At 42.8% G+C, this 20,995-nt stretch overlaps 1 protein-coding gene across 2 annotated transcripts in view; it reads right to left on the reverse strand.

The window, feature by feature from the left end:
• The window catches only part of NR3C2 (nuclear receptor subfamily 3 group C member 2), a gene marked incomplete at both ends in the record, with an annotated part of 191,724 nt that overhangs the window by 1,292 nt on the left and 169,437 nt on the right, over positions 1-20,995 (reverse strand). For both annotated transcript variants that reach the window (XM_079534286.1, XM_079534287.1), the window contains 2 exons: positions 7,512-7,669; positions 11,472-11,602. In XM_079534286.1, the coding sequence (XP_079390412.1) occupies positions 7,512-7,669; positions 11,472-11,602 (289 nt within the window). The remainder of the gene's footprint in view (positions 1-7,511; positions 7,670-11,471; positions 11,603-20,995) is intronic.

Raw genomic sequence — 20,995 nt, forward strand, 5'->3', positions numbered from 1 at the left:
GAGTTGTACTCTGCAGTAAGGGTTGCAGTAAGGGTGCAGTAAGTTAAAGAGGCAGGAAATAGAAGTGTACTCTAGCAAGACTGAAAAATAACCTCATACAGGCAATGTTGGACAGCCCTCCTGCAGCACGATACCATACCAGACATTTTCAGGATTTTCACAGCTGTTCTTGCAAACATACAAGCAGTTTATGAACACTGAGGAAACGCTGGGATCACTGAGACACGTAACTTCCTGCTGTTGAGCACTACGAGTGTCTTTTTGCCATTGCTTAGTTCATTCCTGATCATCTGGCATGTCGTGAGGTCATGCTAATTAATTAAAACAGATGCATGCTAAAGAAGCAGTGTAGACAGAATTTGGTTTTCAAGGAAAAAATGCTGATGTTCCAAAGTTCAACTTCGGCCATTAGGAGGAGATTGTTCCTGCCTACACCATACGCAGAAAATATATAATTATGCTGGCTCTTGGCACACAGCCACCATCCTATTGCCTCTGCCATCAAACAGCAGCACCTCAGCAAACCAACCCTTACAAACCAAGCCCTGCCTGGACACTGAACACAAGTACTCTCACACTGCTGAATAGAAGAGTGGGTTGGGGCATCACTGCCAGCCCTTGCCACCCAACCAACCATGTGGCTCACCTGCTGCAAAATTTAAGCTAATTCCTGCCTCATTATGACAATCTTACAGTATTATTGCTTTGCTATTTTTTTCAAAGTAATGACAAACGCAATGAACCAGAAAAATATACTAAAATTATTAATTCTGCCTTTACAGCTAGCTGTTAGTCATATTAAGTATACATGAGTATGTGGACATGTAGAATAAAGGGGAACTGAGAAATATGAGTATTCATGAAAAGAGCATAATCTGTTCTATACAATAAATGAGGTAACAGTCCAGTAGGAAAAACAGCAGGTGATCACGGCTGCTGTCACAACACAGCACATCATGAGAGCCAGCACTCATACCAAGGGAGAAGAAAAGTTAAGTTTACCCAGCAAGTGAAAAAATATCATCCAGAACTCTAAAACTACTTGGTTTTGGAGCCTTAATATGTTCTGTACCAAGTCAGTCCTCTCAAATGTTTGGCCCTCTTATTCCTTTCTTAAGCCAAGTTACCAACTTCAACATATTCAACAACAATCAGTCAGTGTAACACAGCAAGAGCATTCAGAGCTTAGAGTTGAAGCGCACGTACCACATGTGTAACAAGGACCACTGCACTATCATTAAATAACTAGCTTTAAAAGCTGCGTTGTTTGGGGCCCTAGTACTAGTATTTTTTATACATTTATATATATATATATTTTTTTTTTTTTAACAAATGATATAGGATAATCAGAAGCTCTAAAATGAGAACAATATGGTAAGGTCAGCTAGCAAAGGCTGCAGAAATAACTGACGGAAGGGAGAAGGAAGGCTGAGAACTAAGCAGTGAGCAGTGCTCTTCTCTGCACATGGTTCACTCCTGCTCAAATGCTGCCCAGCGGCCTTGGCACAAAGGAATGAGAAATGCAGGCTCCATTGGCACTGTTAGTTTTGAAATGAGGCCTGCTTCTGCAACCCAAGCAGCATTCATCTGATATTACAGCACACCAATTCACTTGATTTATAAGTGGTAAATAATTTAGCTAGACCTTTGCATTAGAAGAAAAACTCCCTCTCCAGTAAGGAAATTAAAAGCTTGCTTTCTTTTTGAAGATACAAGCTCTGTCCTTGTGGTGACAGTGTCTGATACACCACAGGCTACAAGTGATCTCTAAATGAGAAAGATAACACACCTCCATGTTTGCCTCATGATTTTTCTTCACCAAACAGACTGCTGGATAGAATTCTGCAGGCAGGGATGAACTGTGGTCTGGAACCCTTCACTGCATCAGTCCCTAACTGCTTGTCCTTTTCTCATCACTGCCTGCAGAACTGCATTTAAACATTCTCAAGGCTACAGCCCTCCTAGTAGTCCTCAGATTTTGTCTTAATCAATCTTTACATCTGTATGCTGTATTAAATGCCTCTGGGAAAGAGGACGAATAATCAAACTTCATTTTCTGTTATTAGGGTGGGTTTTTTCATTAAATGGACTTTTTCCACCCATTCTGCTCTTCATAATTAGAAAAATGAAATCTCTTAATGAAGTTTCTGAAGCTAATGCAGTTACCATGACCTCTGAGCACTGATAATTTTTTTGACAGCAAAAAGCATCGCTTTCAGTTTGGCACTCACAGCACGCCTGGTGCTGCCAGAAGTGCCTGGAGCAGTCTCTCTCGTGCAGGGCTGCATGCTCCTGTGCCAAGCTGGTTATCTCACGTGGGAATCTTCCATGATCTGTGTGCGTGGTGTGGAAGTCCACGGACACTGCCCTGTCAGAAGCGCTTCTGTAATGAAGCCTCCTTACCAGTAAGGTAACAATGCAACACCAAGTAACATTTTGTTACTGTTGCAGCTATCACCGACAAAACCTCAGCATTCTCACACCACAATGACAGTCCAAAAACTTTCTTGTTTAACTTAATGGAATGAGTCTGTGCCTGTTTCTTATGGAGCTGGAGTGGTGTGCACTGGCAGGAGGCAGAGAGTATGCACATGCAGTGCAACCACCAAGAAAAACAATTGCCAACCAAGTCTCAGCTATTCCATTACAACCATAGCCCCTTTTGCTTCCAGTTCTACGAAATTCCCGGGATGCAACTCAGCGATTCCCCCGAGGCTTCAGCAGCTGAACACAGCACTCCAGGATGGCTCAGGCACTTTCTCAGAGGTTCGTGTGGCCTCAGTGGCTATCTCCTGGATGCTCTGTTCCTTCCCTATGAAATCTGGGACTGTAAATTGAAAGACTGACATTTCCCACAGAACACAGGGGAAAAGAGGCAAGGAAAGAAGCTTCTGAATCCAACCATGCTGTGCATTTACCTCATGGCAGCATGAAGTGAAAGACAGATAAAAAGCATATGGATTAGGCACAAAAAGTATCTAACCAGAGCAGATAGGGAACCTAGTTCTGCCTGGACAGGTGCATTTATCTCACTTAGGAACTGCACTCATTCCAGTCCTCCTTCCATAAACATATGCACATAGAAACCACAGCACTGCAGGTAGCCTAGATCTTGACAGCTGGATGTGCCACAGAGGAACTTGAGCTGAACTCTGTACACTCAGAGGATGCATGCAAACTCAGAGGCACACACTAATGAAGCATCCTCAGCCCTTGGCCAGGGTAAGCATTGGGCAAGGCCTGCCTTGTTCTGTTGGGAATGGAGAGCTCTGCTGTCCTCCAACAAACACCTTGCCCAACCACAAAGGGAGCAAGATGAGATTTAAAGCAGCCCACTGTCTGCGTCAGGGAGCTGGGATCTCTTTTCTCACTTCACAGACACGCATTAACTACAACATGCACATGGCTGTAGTTTCTGCAGTGGCTGCAGAGGGTGGAGGGGTTAATATTGCCTCTCAGTGCACACAGAAACGCCTCCCCACAGAATTCGGGCGCTGGGACTACACAGCTCATCAGCACTGGGATACAGCCTTGGCGCATCAAGATCAGCAGTGAGTGCACCCAGAGGTGCTGGCAACAGCTGAGGGGCCCATCTGCTGCTCTGCATTTGTAGAATCGAGTGCAGAAGAACATTTGCATCCACTGCAGTGTGCCTTGCAGATCTGCCCCTGGAGGAGTTGTGCCTTCTTCCCACTGTCAGCTTTTTCAGCGAGTGTAATCCTGGCTCTCTCAGCCTACGGAAAGATCCACCTCAGCTATAAAGTATTCCCTTCAGGAACCATAAAAAATTAATTATTCAGCAGCATGAGCCTTAAAGAATTTATTTTTGTTTGGCAGAAAATATCAACAAGCAAATGACAGAGCAGCGCACTGCCTTGCCAAGACAAGGGGAAGGTTCACATTAGGGTTTAATGTCATGGCATCAAAACAAAAGCCCTCTTAACTCAAAATCTGTTTAGTATCAGCCAGATTGAAACCAAACTCAGCTTTTGTTGTGCAAAGCGCCTAACCATACCCTAAGCTCTGTATATGAAATGAGGCTTGCCATACGAGATACAGCTCTTCCTGCCAAAGCCAACAGGAGATGCTGAGGAGGCTCCAAATGAAGTTTTTGATACCATGTGCAGTACATCTGTTTCTAATGTTCCCGTGTGCCGTTCACCAATCACACAGCGCTGTTCACCTATGACCAGGCACCACGTGTACCTGTCACTGACATGCCCAGGCCCATCTCTGGGCATGAGGCTGAACCATTTCCCTCCCGGGCACACATGGGCTGTCCCTGTGATGTGGTGGCTCTCAGCACGTAATGCTGTCGTAAGACGAGGAAAGCAGGCTAGACTTGAGAGAAAAAATACTGTCCCTATACCAAGGGAAATCTGTGGATCATATTGCTTCCCAGAATTGCTCCTAGAAGCTACCCATGCAAAGACATGGCAACCAGCTCACCTCCACTGTCTCACTGAGGCACAGGAGGGGCGCACCACGTGACTGTGCTGACACAGCCTCCAAGCACCTGCTGCTGCTGCTGCTGCAGCCACCACTTCCATGCAGCACCACGCAGACACAGAGCGCTGCTGCAGCGCACGGTGACGCATGGGCACGGACCTGTGTTTGCCTTGTCTGCCAAGGGTGGATTTCCATCTCAGCTTTCTGGGTTTTGCTTTGGTGCTCAGAGGCTTTATGGACTGTTAAGTAAAGTTGCTGATTTTTCCAAATATTTCAGCGCCTACCTGGCCTTCTTGAAAATTCTCCTTTTTCCCCATCTCGGCACTTCCTTACCTGCACATATGTTGTTCACTGTGGCTGAATGATTTAGAACACAGAGTGATGTAAAAGCATATTGGTTTTTTTTTTTTTCTTTTTTTTTTTTTTTCTTTCCTCACATTATATAAGCCAAGCAGCCTGTAACCTGATATTCCCACACGCTTTATTTCATGTAGCCCTCAGAAAGCCTACTTAAAAATCAGGTCGATAAAAAGAAGCATGAAGGTGCAAAGCAGCAGTATTCCTTTATTCCTGGCTGCCATGCTCAGGTAAAGTGAACTCCACAATGGCGAGAAGCTGCTCTGCTCTGATGCAAAAGCTGGAGGCAGCACAGGGACTGAATAATCATCAACTGTACACAAATCCCTTTGGGCTTGTGCTGTAAATGCCATTGCTGTAGCTACGGCAGCATACAAAACAGGGAACTTCAGCTCCAGTTAGACTGCTCAGCACCAAATATATTCTGATCCTCTAAAATTATAATGGAGTAAGTTAAAAATACACAGGTGGCAGCTGAAAAAGTGTTCCTCACAAGGAAAGAACTGAGCAGAAAACTTGCATTTCCGTGGATAGAGCGGAGAAATCCTGCACTACCTGAGTGTGGGGGTAGAGGAGCAGCTCTCACGTCTCATTAATATTATCACTGTCCTGCATTTGTTCCGATGGGTTTCAAAAACTGAGAACCGAAAATAATCCATTTTAAAGCAGAAAAATAAGTTAAGTGTCTTTGCTGAACACCTCAGATAACACCTCTGAAAGGAAGTGCTGTACAAGTGGTCTTTGTGGAGGGGAATGCCGGCAATATGACTTTCTTTATGAAGTCCTTTTGTAATAAATGGCTCTATTAAATGAAAAGTGACATAAAAACAGCTTCATTAAAAATGAAATAAAACATAAGAGCAGTCTGAGGGAGCTCCTCCTCTGGTTAGCTCAGCTTCCAGTGGTTAGCGCTGTGTTTTGGAAAATGTTTGTAGGATACTGTGGCATTCCTAGCAAGTGTGATCCTGCTACCCAGCCAGTCGAACTATGCAAACACATCCACTTAAACACCGAGATAGCGTTGGTTCTCCAAAGGATCAGAAAACCATCTAAACACAGGGGTTTGTGAGCTGTCCTGAGGTTCAGAAGTGAACATCTTGAGAATGATTTTATCGCCCACCCCCTTTTTTTCCACTAAAACACTACAACTTCCTTTGCTGGCACGCAGCAAATGAAACCTGATCTCCAAAGAATGAGCTGTTACTGCAGTACTAATAATACTCTCCCTGCCTCCCACTAAGATTTTCAATGTTTTAATGAACAACAGAACAATATTTGAAAAATAATTCCATATGTACATTCTGTAAACAGACCTCGGGCTCTTATACAGATTTGACCTGAAGTGCACTGTACTGTACTGTCTCTACAAAACTGAAATTTAAATCAAGTACAAAGAACTACATTTAAATTCAGGCTCTGAAAGCAAGAGTTATAGTTTCTTTGTGCAGCACGTTTACCTTTCTGCCCGCCTAGGGTGAAATAGGACAGTTTTTCTCTTCGTTTACCAGTTGTTACTGGGATGTTATCCCTGAGTGTTACTGGGTTCCAGCCCTGCCTGTGGGATGACGCCTCCATAGCACCCAAACCTGGCTAAACTCACTCTTTGACCTCAGGAGCCCTCACTCATTTGCTAACCATGACATCTTCAGAGAGAACGGGTGCCAGCCTGGCAAGATCCAGTGCCCTGAAACCCCCAGGCTGCGGAGAGCATCATGGCTGGTCCACCTGTATCCTCACAGGGGGTCCCACCTGAAAGAGAGCATGGAATGTGAGAGCTGCGATCAGCAGTGAAGGCTATGAGTTTGCCCATGGAGCTGTATCTCTGCCTTGGGATTCTGCTACAGAGGGCGTACAGGTACAGCCCTGCTGCTGCTCAGAGGGCCAAAACTGCTGCGCTTACCACTCCATCAGCCAGAACCAGCTTATTTATTCCCAGCCCAATGTTACAGACACCTGCTCTGAAATCATGAGCTGCTCCTGTGCACCAGGCACTCACCACAACCCTTCCGAGTTGTAAGGAGTTGAGGCACCCACAGCCTGGGCGTTTTGGGACTAAACTTTTACTTTCCTACTGTCATCCATGAGATCTCGCCCCTGAAGCACGCAAAACAAACACCTAGCACTGCAGTGAAAGAGGACAGAAAGAACAACCTAACAACACAGTGAATTTTATACTTGAAAAAAAACAGTTAAAGCTTCAAATAACCAAATTGGTTCCAAAGTCTTAAAAAGTCAACAATATTAAAAAACTCCCAAAAAAACAAAAAACAAACAAAAAAAAACAAACAAAAAAAACCCAAAAACCCACCAAAAAAAAAACACCTGTAAAAGATCAGCAAATCAACTCGTCATTTATCAGCAGAGGTCCTGCATGGTGTATGTGCACTGCAGCTAACCGAGGACCACAGCTAACATCATTTTTGTAGTTGAAGAGAGCCTCTGATCTTAAAGGAAACACTGGAGAACACACCACCATTTAGAAGAGGAGAAGGCAGCAGAACCAACCCTTAATGACTTGTGCTCTCACATTTTACTTGGCAACTGACCTTGAATTTGTCTGTTAACAACTTTTCCCAGACATTTCTTTAAGAATGTGCTGTGATTTTTTTTCTCCCTGTGAATTAGCACAATTAAAAACTACAAGTTTACCTTAACGGAGAGAATTTTACTCAACTTGTCTGCACTCCTTGAGAAGTTATACTTACATCATGCATGGAGTCAAGAAGTTTAGTCAGTTGGTAGAATCTCTGCCAGCTTTGCCCAGAGTTACTTGGACATTTAGTTACCATCTTCTTTAGTTCTTTAATGTAATTTGCCCTCATTTCTTCAAATGCAGCTTGGCTTTTGAGACCATCCTTGGGAACTGTCATTAAAAAGACAGTCTTACATTAATATTAACTGCATTGCTTAATTCTTCTGCTGTGCATACTTAAAAAGTTAAACTTTTTAGTCAATGGATGAAAGAATTAAAACTATTAAGTAACATCCACAATTTACAGACACTGCTATAGAATCAATCAGCACACAGATTTTCAAGTGATTCAAGCGGCCTCTCTTCCTCTCCAGATCCGTGAGTGCAGACCACATGGCTGAGGCAGAGAACAAAATAACATCTCACAAATACGACACATACTACTCTCGTGCTGAAACTGTTTTTAATACAAACCCAACCACACACACACACAGAAAGGCAGATGTATCATGAATACTTCTTTAGAATCTGAAGATGTGATTTATCATTCTTGAATGATTTCCCACACTTCAGAGAGGAGGGGAAGACATATAGAATTACAGCTGTGATGTGCAGAAATGCTAAAAAGTGGCATCAAGTAACATCTAACATTTCTTTGAACAATAGTGAGCATCTGCATAACAACAGAGGGTCTTTATTCCATGTGTAACAAGACTCTTTACCAAATAGCCATCCTGACCAGGGTTAGACCAAAGCACAGTTGCAGCCTATAATGAAAGCGTTTCTACTGTCCTATCAAAGTTGTCATCTGCCAAAGGAATCATTTCACAAATGGGCTATAAGTAGAGTTTTTACATGTTCTGCTGCAGCTGACTTCAGCAATGCTAATTACAAAAGCAAATACAAAGTTTCTTTACAGGCTGTAAGTACTTCTGCACTCTAGTGGGCTCTGCAAAGGAACAGGAATTACTTATTGATCAGGTCTCTGGGAAACTCCTGTAGAGGTTATTAACAACATCACACAAAATGTTTTCATGTTTTAATACCTGGATTGATTGACTATCGCTTAACCATCAGATATTTCTATACTCCAGATGTTAGTCTACAGAAGAAAAACAAAATACTACACTGTACTGGATTGAGCTTATTTTCTAAGCAAGTTGGAAAGCTATGTCAGTAAGCTGAATGTGAAGTTACTTATTAAAAAAGAAAAAGGGTGATCTTTCAATTTAGCTTATTCTGATTTAACATCTTGACAGAGATTGTCTTGTTCATCCATCCCCTTCTCTTTGAAATCCTGTAAACTGCCTTCTATCTCAGTGTAATCACATAATAAGCACATAACAACCACCCAAAGTGCTCAAGCAGAGGCCTTAAGAAAAAGCACTTGTTATCTTCTACCACCTGTATCAACCAGAGCAATTTCGTAATGGAAAACAAGGAGGAGTTCTGCCATCATGCGAGCAGCAAGAACTTGGGACCACCAAGTGCTCCAAGGGGGCATGAGGAGGAATCTTGGGAAGCAGACTAGGAGGTAAGAGCTCCAATTTGCCTACCACTTGGTAAATACTGCTCTTTTCTGTTTAAATTTTAAATTGTAGATGCCAAATATTTCCATCACTCAGCTGACAGAAAAAATAAACTGTCTGAAACAGATGTGCCAATTCAGTTAAAGCCAAGTGAATATAGAGACATCAGTCAAGATGAGTAAAGCCATTAGAGCATACTGTGGCCCCTGTGCAAAATGCACAGGCTTTATAGTTCCTTTACCCCAGTTCTGTCTTCCTAAGCTCTGCTTAAGCCACATTCTTTTTGTGTACTAGTATGTATTTTAGTGTTCTGTCTGAAAATTATTATACCGTCAGCCCAGCCAGATTATTAAGACAGAAAGAGAGACCACAAATAAAAAGAACTGAAGCAAAACATGAAATTCTGGAGGTTTGCCCAGTGTTTCTGATTCTACTTATTACATGCAGCAATGCTTTTGGCAAGTTCCCAAAATCTATGGTCTGTGGAAAGCAAAAAAACAATTGAGTTGTAATGTGTGGTTTCTTCCACATGTAAATGGAGTGAAACTTCCTTGATGTGGTCATCACGAAAGTTTCAAAATAACTTGCACTCCGCTCATTACAGGGTTCAATAAAGAACTTAAATGAAAATGAACCTGGTGTTTTCTGCCATAATGTTGTATCAAGGTACAATCACTGGAAACCAGGTTTGCTGCTCTTCCAATGACACTTTCTGAGTTTTATCACTGTCTTCATTTCCATTTTCTTCTCTCTTTCCCTCAACATAAGTATCTTGATTCTCCCAAAACACATTATTTTTAGTAGGCGTTCTAGTGACCATGGTGTGCATTTCAGAGGGACCCAGCTAGCTGGAGTTAACTGGTGAGGCTGATCTCACCTAGCAGAGATATAATACCCACATAATATTAAAAATACCTATCTTAAAGAAAGGATGCTACATTTTTAGAATGTCTTTACGCTCTTTTTCTAAATATTCTCCCTTTATGAAATGTAGGAGGACCAATCTAGACATGCTCTCAAGAACAGTCTGAGAGCTAAGTCCTCCAAGCACATAAATGCTACTAGCTGCCTCCTGAAAGACTGTCAGGTCCTCACGGTCCCACTTTCCCCAGCAGAGCATCCCCTCAACTCCTCAGGGGAGCTGGAGGCCAGACCCTGTCTCTCTCATGCAGGCACTGCCCCACTCCTGAGAGCTGGACGGTTTCAGCAGAAGGGAAGGAGGAAGCGAGACAGCCAAGCCCAAAAACTTACAGCCATGGGAAGTTTCTGTTAGCAGATCCAAATCCCTTCCAGCAGGGATGAGAACTGCAGCTTCATGTTTTCTATCATAGGCAAGCACGTTAATGTGCTACCGGCTGGGTGGGGTGGTGAGGTCAGAAGGAAAGGCACCTCAGACAGCGTGAAAGTGTCCGTCCCACCACTGCACCTGGAGGGGCTGCCAATGGCCTTGACTGGATGCTGCAAATTCCTTTGTAGGCACCTTACTTTGCCTGCAGCAACCCGTGCCTGTGCCACTGCCGGGGATTCAGCAAACTCCTGGGAGTCCTAACCAGCTCCTGACAGCACTCCCTGGGGCAGGCCTCCTGCTGCTTGCAACTGAAAGCAAGGAGCAGCCCCTTGGATCTCCTGCTCCTTCTCTCCCCAGTCAGGGCCACATCCAACCCCTTTCTGCCAGGGAATTCCTGTCTGGTGAGTTCACTGAAGTGACATCACGAGTGCTCATTAATCAGACTGATTCATTATCTCATTGAGAGGTCACCGAGTGAATCTCACAAAAAAGAGCATGAACATACACAGAAAAGTTTGTTTACAGGTATTTGGCTTTTTCATCAAGACTGACGGGAAAGTACAAACTGCCTCTGTATTTATACAATTGTACTGGGACTGGAAAATTTTCAGAAGTTTTAGCAGAAGAATATCAACTGATCTGCTAATTAGTACGTAGTGCTATAATGAACACCGAGGTTTCCTATCTTAAAAAAACCACAAAGATGACACGAGAGAAAAATAAAGCTTGCAGTGTCAATTATTAAACTTTCAGAGTACTGCAAAAGGGCTTATCGTGCTCAGTGCGGTACATCTTTTGATCTTGGAGGTACTGTTAAGTCACCCAAACCACTGGCTTTGAGCATCGAGTCAGGGTTTATCTCAAATCCCCAGAGTGCAAGACAATGCAGTAGTTGCATTTTCTTGGCGTGCCTGACTGACTCCAGTCGTTACTAAACTGAGAGAGGGACCAAAGCCCCTTGCCCTACCACTTACTCTGAAGTATCAAGACAACTCCCATGGTAATGGAAAGCGAGACCTACTGAAAAATCCTGTAACATACAAACAGGCTTTTCAGGTCCATTGGAAATAGTTGGGCTCTTTTGTTTTACCAATTCAAATCACTGCACCTATTTGCAATTTAGAATTTTTTCCACGTCCCCATGAATTTAACTTACCTGTACTCAGCAGCAGCAGAACTTTCATGATGGTGTACTCCTCAAAGCTGAGCTGCAAGCGAACGAACTGCAGACTGATCTGATGCATCCCCTGGCACAGTTCAAACATTGCAGACTGGCGCATCCGTTCCCTGGAGCGAGAAAAAAAAAACACCAGAGGATAAACACATGAGGACACAAAGGGTACAAGGCAGTCTGAGCAGTAGGAAAGTGAGACACAACCTGGAAATCAAGCATGGAGGTCAGTGAGACAAACTGCAGTTGCCAAGCTCAGGTCGGGTGAGGGAGCTTGGGATGTGGCCGGGATTCTACCAGCCCCAGCCTTGTCTCCCTGCTCTCCACTGACAGAAAAGCCACCACGTGCGGCTAAAAGGTGTCTGAATCATCTGTGTTTATTCAGCTCTACCATGGCAGCTAACATCGTGACTCTCATCATCCCAAATAATGCAGCCCTGCAAAGACACAGCTGGCAGGTCTGGAGAGCGAGAAAGTGCTTTAACAAAAAGCATAGCACAATGTTTGACTTCCATGTCACTGCCTTCATGTGCACTGAGGAGTTTGAAGTCAAAAATCAATGGGGACAGACAGTACATCAGATATCTGCACTCACACAATCTTTCCCAAGTAATCTCCATTTCCAAATCTCCGAACCTTTTTCCCGAAAATACACAAGGTCTAGCTTTAAGGACACATAGGAAGAACGAGGGAAATGATTTTCCAGCCACTGAAGATCTTGTTAATGTGCAACACTGGACCTCCTAGTGGGAACTATTAGACAAAATTATTGCTGTGATTTCATGTTCAAACTCTAAAGTGTATTAAAAATTGTGTATGATTTTCCCCAAATAATCATCTGAGATAGCCCACAGTGAAGGAGTGCATAATAAGATTGCTCGTTAATACAGATTTTTGAATGTCACTTGCAAAATAGTAAAAATGCATGAGTTGTTCTCAGTTTACTTGTCTTTCTTTCCATACACTTTAATTCATTTAGCTTCAGATTCTCTGTTCTCACAGGCAGCCTCAGGCTAACCTATCCAGAACAAGTTGCAGGCAGAATTTGTGGGGTTTTTTTTTTGCTGCTCTTTTAAACATGCTATCCCAAACCACAGAAGTTAAAGCAGAGTCGCTGAGAATTGCCTGTCTCATCCTGAAAGTAAGATATATATGTGGGTATTTAGATGAGGTGCTATAATTGCTCAGAGACCACTACTTTTTTTTTTTTATTATTTTAAATGCTCAACAACAATTGTCTGTATTTCTTCAAACACTTTTTCACATAACTGAGGAACTGGATGAAGTTCAGCTAATTATTTTAACCAAGCAACAGGCTTTTCAAATATACAAATTGGCTGGTGAATGAGAAGAATCATACTGTGTGCAAACAAAGACTTACGTAATCTTCCTGGTGTTCTATTTCACCACTGCCAGAGCAGATTTTATTTTCCTCCTCCATACCAATAAAACGGACTCCCCATTGTTATATGGGCTCTACACTTTTCCCCTGCTCCACCCTTGTCTTGGGACTAAGAACTTCCAGATTTTTTTTTTCTGCAATAGTAGTAGTAAATGCCTTGTTTATTTATTTTTATTATCCATCATGGACTGCAGGGAAATAAACAAATAGCAGAAAATAACCTTTGAATGTTGACTAAAATACCACTCGCTTGGGCCTTTCAGCAGAGCAGTGACTGCTGCTACTTGCACGGAGCACTGGAGGCACGATGGGTTGCCTGTTCCATGGGCAATACTTGCACTCTTAACACCACTGCTTGCTCTGAAAGCAGGTGAGACTCCGAGAGACCCCAGAGGATAATTTATCTCCTCCTGTTCCCCTCACTCAGCTCGAAATAACCAAATCCTGCTCTAGGATGGAGATGCTGTGCCTCTTGACTGATCCTGAAGTTGAAAGGCAAAAACTAGAGGGACTGTATTTTATGCATACATAAAAATTTACACCTCAGAAGTCTATCAAATAGCAGGACTCAAAGCAAGACCAGTGCAGTATGCTCATTATTACCTCCCTGGGGCACAGAAGACAGTCTCCTCAGGCTGAGAACATCGTTCAGTTTTCAGCACCACTGCCTGCATTTGACCTCCACAGACACAGGAAGTGCCAGAGCTTTCATCTGATACCACAAGCCACACAGCAAATAAAATGAAACATTTTGAGGTTTTGTCTCAGGTTTCATATGCTTTCACTAAACAGTGTGGCAAAACACTCTGTGGAAGCTAACCTAGAAGTCTCCTGACTCAAGACCTTCTTTTCTCCTGCTCTGTAGATTTCGTGACATTTTACATTTGGTCACTGAAGTTTTTCTGTGTGATCGTTTTGCTCTCATGGATGATGACAGGCTAAATAGAAGAATTTTACTATACGTTAGTGTTTTGATTGTATTTTAACTATTTATTCCTTTATCTACTTGAAATACCTGATGATATTTTATATTTTGATGTCATCATATATACAAAATGATATACAGTACTAATTACAAAGCAGGCTGATGTACTGTACCACAAAGCAGTAATTTTAAATTAGTTTCCTTCCTGAAAATCAGTTGATTTGTTATTTATTTAGAAGTTATTGCTAACTACAAATTATGCCAGTTTATGACAGTTCAACGTAAGATAAGCACTTTGTGCGAGTTTACAGTATTCATCTTTGCACTCGATTTTAATCCCCACAGTGAAAAATAAGAGAGCGCAGAGCTGTTGGAAAATTCAGATGCTAACATCAAGTGCCCTAACAAAGTGAAAATAACAACAGAAGCCATAGAAACAGCTCATTTATTGAGATTGGTAGGTAACACTCAATTCAGGGCTTGCTGATATAACATGAGCCAAGCTATTTCTTCCTTACTGAATGCCTTATCTAAGAATGAAGACCATCATGTCATCACCAATGCCATTGCAGCCATAGGGAAAAAGTGAGGTAGAGTTCCATGCTGCCCAATTTTAATATATACATATATTGAAATATATATACACATATACATATATGCACACATTTACTTATCTAAGAAAAAAAATCAGATCTATGTGAAAACCAGATCTATGTCTTACACAGAATATTCACTCCTTGACATAGAAAACGAAGAGTATGAAGATCTGGAATATAAGGGCATGTATCTTTATGGGGATATTTAAGAAGGTAAGCACATTTAAGTAATAAAAGGCACGGAACCAAAGCTCTGAACCTGCTGTGTGGCTACTTATTCAGAAGTGGTGTCATTAGCTCAGTTTAGCTTAATCCTCCTTCATAATAACATGATTTAAACTTTACACCTTAAGTTAATCTATCTTAAGTTCCCTGAGTGTCTCCTTACAGGCTTAATGTAATGCTGGGATCACATACTGCCTGACCCCTCCTGAGAACTCAGCAGTGGGGGCAGCGAGAGTGGCCAAGCACAACCACAGCAATTCCCCTCATCTACTGCAATTTCAATCTGTCTGCGTAGAGCTTCTTTCACCATCAATCTCCTTCACTAACTGGTCACTAAATAACTTGACACGTCCCTGCTGGAACCAGGGGGCAGCATCCTTCCCTTCCTTTCCACTGGAGGAAGACAGTGCAGATGCCCCAACTGCTGAAATCCCAACAGCATGGCAAGTGCCTTGGCAGAAGAGCAGGGTGCTGCTGTTGTTGGGTTTCTCTCGGTGAACTGCAGCAAATATATTTGTACCTAAACAAAAAAGTCCCAGGTACTTGCCTCAATATCTTTCCACTCTATCCTGCCTTAAGCCTACGCCGTTACGGTACCAGCTCAACACGTAAGCCTGTTTCATCCTCAGCATCTATTCAGAGAGACTTGAACATGTGAAGGAGAATGTAGCAAACCAACCCAGCACTCGTTCTGTTCCCCTATTCGATGCAAGCAGCTGCACTTTCACACAGAGGCAAATGAGCAGGTAAATGACTCAAACAGCTGGCACACTAACAGGACAGGTGTCCCAAATCACCACAGGATGAGCCACTCAGCTTCAGCAGAGACACAGGCTTTGAGCAGTCACACTGGAGGAACTCACGGGTTTACTCAAGGCATCCTGTATACCAAACTAGCCACGTCTCATACATATCTTCATGTGATCTTCACAGAAACCCAACAGCCACAGCAAGACTTGTGCAACTACCGGCATGCTGTACAGACAGAACTTGTCATGAATAAATACATTTTAATTTATGAAATCATAAAGTTGAGTACTGTAAAGCTCATTAGGTACGGAGACTGTAACTCTGCAACCAAACAGAGAAACCCGCACATCAAAAAATATTCACTCAAAGGCAAAACACAGCCCCAAACCAAACCATGTTTTATAGACTTTCTCACCGACATTATTCAAAGCCACTGCACGTCTTCCCAGTCAGGGAAAGAAGAAAGGGGAACCCGTGGTGCGTTTTGAAGATTCATCAGTACTCAAGTGGCATGCTGATAAAGCTGAGAAAACCTGGACAAAGACAGCTTCTTCCACAGCATCTCAAAGAACACACAGGCAGCTGAGCTAGTCCCTTGGCCTTTGCAGCTCAGAAAAGACTTAGGAAAAGACCTAGTAATGCTTGTAGCAAAGAAACACTTTTGTGTCAAAGACACACTTTGTACTTCCTGATTTTACTTTTATTCCCTGTAACAACTGTTTCCAATTTTTATAATCAACAGGCTTTTCTTGCTAGCCTAAAATCTACTCATTTCAAAGTCATACATCACTCAAAATGGATTCACACACAAAAGCAAGCAAACAAACAAACAAAAGAAATCCAAGAAGAAAACCTGCCAAATCTTAGAAGTCGAAACAAGTTTGGAAACATCAGAAAGCAAGGTATGCTTTCCACTATGCCAGAAGGGGTTTGGCAGAGAGGAGTGAAACATCATCAGACATCCTTCTGGCAAGGCAGCCAAACTGCAGATAAGAGGGAAAAAGACCAGGGATATGATATCACAGAGTCGCTCGTTCAGCTGCTCAAGACATCTGATTAGAAATGCCTGTGGTCTGAATCATCTCACCTGCTCTAGAAGGGGTTCACTTTTCTGGAAAAAGTTTTGAGATTCTTGGGTTAAGATGAAAAGAAGCTTATTATTGTAACAGTAACTTACTCTTTCTTGATGGACAATTTTACTTCAACTTCATCATGAGATATAGTGGAAAAACATAGCAAAACCTGAACCTATTCTTCAATGTAAAGGGGATATCACTGCACTGCTTTGTGTGCAGTAACACTGACAAAAAACAACAACTGTGCATCACTGTGCTCGATGGACTGTGCCCAGACACCTGTTTCCCATCCCATTATAAATGCAACCAAAGTCAGCAGTGCTGGAACAGCATCATTAAGTTATTGCACTGATCAAAATCCAAGACAAAACACATGCAGAATTCAGACAAAATTCAATCATGAATTTTCATTCGGAACTTATTCAGCATTTTCCAGCCTCTGCTCATTCTGCAAGCCCCAGCAGGAAGGGAGGAAAACACATTTCCTTCAAGATACTGCCTTCAACCCTTAAAGCTTTAGAGCTTTCCTTTCAGGAAGGAAAAAGTACGTTACCTTGCATCAATGGCAAACGCAGGCACCAACCCCCTCAAAATCAATGGTATTTCTGCCATCAGTTTTAACCACAGAGAAATTTGGGGTATGCCCATTTTCCCTCTAATTTTGGCAGTAACCAAAAAAAAGAAAAAGCAACCCCACAAACACTGAGCACCCCAACTTTGGCACCACCATGAGAAAGTCACTCTCACCTAAACAGTAAGGGATGGGAAATTCAACTATTCCCCTGCAGGTGGCTAAACTGGCTATGGATAAATGCAGGCTGGGAATTGGGTGGTTCAACCAGGGAAGCACTAGCCTACAGGCAGCATAAAGGTGACTTAGTCAGCCAACCGTCCTTCCTCCTGCCTTACACAAGCTGAGGTGAATCCTGGCCAGGTTACAACATCACAGCCCCTGGCTGATGGTTCTGTTTTGCTGCTGGAAACCACTATCTCCTGCCAGGTCCGTGGGAAAAAATGGAAAACAGAAAGTGCCATTACCTCAGCCCCTAGTGACAACAGCCTGTGTTCTCAGCACGCTCCTCTACCTTCCCAGGTACTTCGACTGATACCACTGAAGTGCCCTGTGCAGCTTTTGCCCATGTACACATTTCTTCACACAGAGGTAGGCAGATGCCCCCTCATTGCTCCTGCCACATGTATCTGAGGAGAACCGTTATGCTGAACAATGGTGGACAAGGAAGCTTACCTTGAGTTAAAACAGCTCTAAAGACAGGGCTAGCCAGGCACTTTAACCTGCCATTTTTTCAATTGAACTTAACGGATCTGAAGTTTTCTGCCAAGAATGCCTTCCTGACATTCCTGGAGAATGAGACCCCATGTAACTGACACTAAGAAATTTACAGATGCTTCAAAGTTTCCAGCTAAGCCTTCCCCTGCTATATGCCTAACTTGCAAAGGAACTGGCAACAGCTTCATTTGCAACGATTACTGCAAAGGAAGAGCTTCAACCCCCAGACAGTAACAGAAAACTCATGTGAAAATCTAACCTAATAATCACCATACAATTCCAAGCATATTAACAAGCAAAAGAAGCCCCAAGTATCTGCTGCAATTAACAGTTAATTATGTAGTTAATAGAACGCTGATACCAAATACTCTCTTTTGGTTTGCATCTGCATTCTGAAAGATGCAAATCACAATTTATATGAGAAAACACATAATTATGCCTTTACCAAAATTCTTTTTAAATACTTCATTCAATAATAAATGATGATAATGTACACGACAATAAATATTCTTTTAAAGTTCATCAGAGAAAGTTATCGTTAGGCAGAAATCGTACTAATTGGGTATCATTTTATACACATTATGCAAAGGATCGTTGTCACTTGCAGTGGTTCATCAGCAAAATTGCTACTATACTCCACATGCTGCAACAGTTCTCCTCTCGTACCAAAAACGCCTCAGAAATCAAGACTTTGCTCAAGATGTCATGCAAAGCTTAGCACTCAGAAGAAGTCAGCCAAGTCATGTCTTCCTCTCGTACCAGTTTATACAATCTACTTCCGAAGTTTCCCTTTCATCTGGAAGATAAATATTTAACTCTACTGGGAAAGTGATGAAGGGAAGTACTCTGAATGTGAAAGGCATTTAGAGATACCACAGAAGAACTCACCAACTCACAGAAAGATTAAAGCAGCATCACGTACAAACATAAATTTGAAAGGGACAAACCTCCTCTCTATCCTAACCCTTCGTGCCAAGGACCTCGAGGGAAGTGGAAAAAGACATCCTCCCAAAAGCCCTCTGGATGTCCTGGAGTCATGCAGAGACAAGACTGAGAGAGAGCATAATTATGCCAAGTTAAATGCAAAATCATTGGGCAAATCTTTGTGCTAAAGTCATAAAAACTAATAATCAAATCCTTTCATATGCATCACAAGCTGGAAACCGGCCAGAACATCAACTGGGCCATGAGATGATCAGATGAAAATGAAGTATTTGAGAAAGATCAGGCCATAGCAGAAAAGTTAAATAAAACCTTTGCATCAGTGCTCTCCATAAAGGAGTCCAGGGAGGCTCTGCACTTGCCTCCTTTTTCAGCAAGTGAGAGAATTAGTTTCAGACTGAAGCGTGCATAGAACAAAGGTTAGGAAAAAAATACAGTAAAATGAATAGTAATAAATCATCAAGACCAGATGGCATCCATCCACAAGTTGTAAAGTAACTTTAATAGAGAACCGCTGTAAAACTAACTGTGATGCACAGCTTATTGCTTAAATTGCCCTTATAAAAAGCTTGCAAGGTGACAAATGTGACTGATTTTTTAAAATGGGCCTTGGAGTAGGGAGAGAGCACTCAACAGAGCAGAGGCGAGAATCTCAGAATCACGAAATGGCTTGGGTTGGAAGGGACCTCAAGGAACATCAAGCTACAACCCCCCTGCCACAGGCAGGGCTGCCAACCTCCACATCTAGTACCAGACCAGGCTGCCCAGGGCCCCATCCAACCTGACTATGAAGACCTTCAGGGATGGGGCATCCACAACCTCCCTGGGCAGCCTGCTCCAGCATCTCACCATTTTCTCTGTGAAGAACTTCCCCAATATCTAATCTAAACCTTCCCTCCTTCAACTTAAAGCCATTTCCCCTTGTCCTGCCATTATCTACCCTTGTGAAGAGTTGACTCCCCTCCTGTTTGTAGGCTCCCTTTAAAGTACTAGAAGGCTGCAACAAGGTCACCCCACTGCCTTCTCTTCTCCAGGCTAAACAAGCCCAGCTCCCTCAGCATGTCTTCATAGGAGGGGCTCTTCAGCCTTCTGATCATCTCTGTGGTTCTCCTCTGGACCCTCTCCAACAGCTCCCAGTCTTTCTTATATTGAGAGCCCCAGGCCTGGATGCAGTACTCCAGATGGGGGCTCAGGAAGACAGAGTAGAGAGGAACAATCACCTCTCTTGTCCCTGCTGGAAATGGGAAGGCTAAGAAGTATTATTCCTGTATCTAGCAAAATGACCAAAGGAGGAACATTAGCAAGTAAATACATATGCTATAGTGGAAGCACATCAGTGCAGCTTTCATAAAGAGAGGTCATGTACTCATCTGCATGAGCAACAACAGCACAAAGGTGCCCTGCTTGGTGCAGGCAACGCCTGCTTGATGGGAATGCTTTGCACCAGGTCTAGCGGCATCCCACATCCATATGGGATAAGAACAAAGCATGAACCAGTCCTCTCCTCCCTTCTCTCCTTTTCTCTGGTTTCCACAGAAAGGAAACTGGGGCATGCAGCTTAGGCACAAGCTTCAGTACCTACTGTGTGCCAGCGTGCCGGCACAAGGAATGACCGGTCCAGGACCTCCTGCACATTGTGCTCTGCAGCAGGAGGTAACTGGGATGCAGACAGGGCAGAGCTGGATTTTAAAGCTATTAAAGAGATCTCCTGACAGCTCTTAAAGAGGGCTTAGGGGTAAGGAGGACGGCTCTTCATGGATTATTGGCAGCTTAAAAATAGAAGTCAGAAGATAATAACAAATGGATGTTTTTCGAAAGTACTGGAGGCTACCAGGTAAGCATTGCAGAGCTCTGCACTGAAGCTTGTGCTGTGAACTGTACTCATACATCATATGAAAAAAAATCAGACCTGTGCAAGTGACAGAGTTTGCTAATGACTCCAGACAATGAAATCAGGAACTGCCCATGAAAGACTGCAGAAAAATCTTGCAAAACTGTGAGGTTGGCTGACAAAATTGAAGGTGAAAATCATTAATTTCAAGACAATGCAGACAGTATAATCATCTCTCACTATACATATAATAATTGGCTCTAATTAACAAGCATCACACAATAAAGAAACCTAGGTGTAATTTGGAGCAGGTTTTTTTAGTTTCCGTCCTTTGAAAATACTTGCTTGGTGTTTATTAGTGGTCAAAATGAAAGCAGTGGGTGAGAGAAGAAGAACTGAAAGCAAGACAGAAATCATAATTTTGCCACCACATAAATCCAATGCATTCTGAATACAGTGTGTCATTCTGGTCTG

This window comes from Tetrao urogallus (genome assembly GCF_951394365.1).
Source record: "Tetrao urogallus genome assembly, chromosome: 4".
In the NCBI taxonomy this organism is placed as follows: Eukaryota; Metazoa; Chordata; class Aves; order Galliformes; family Phasianidae; genus Tetrao; species Tetrao urogallus.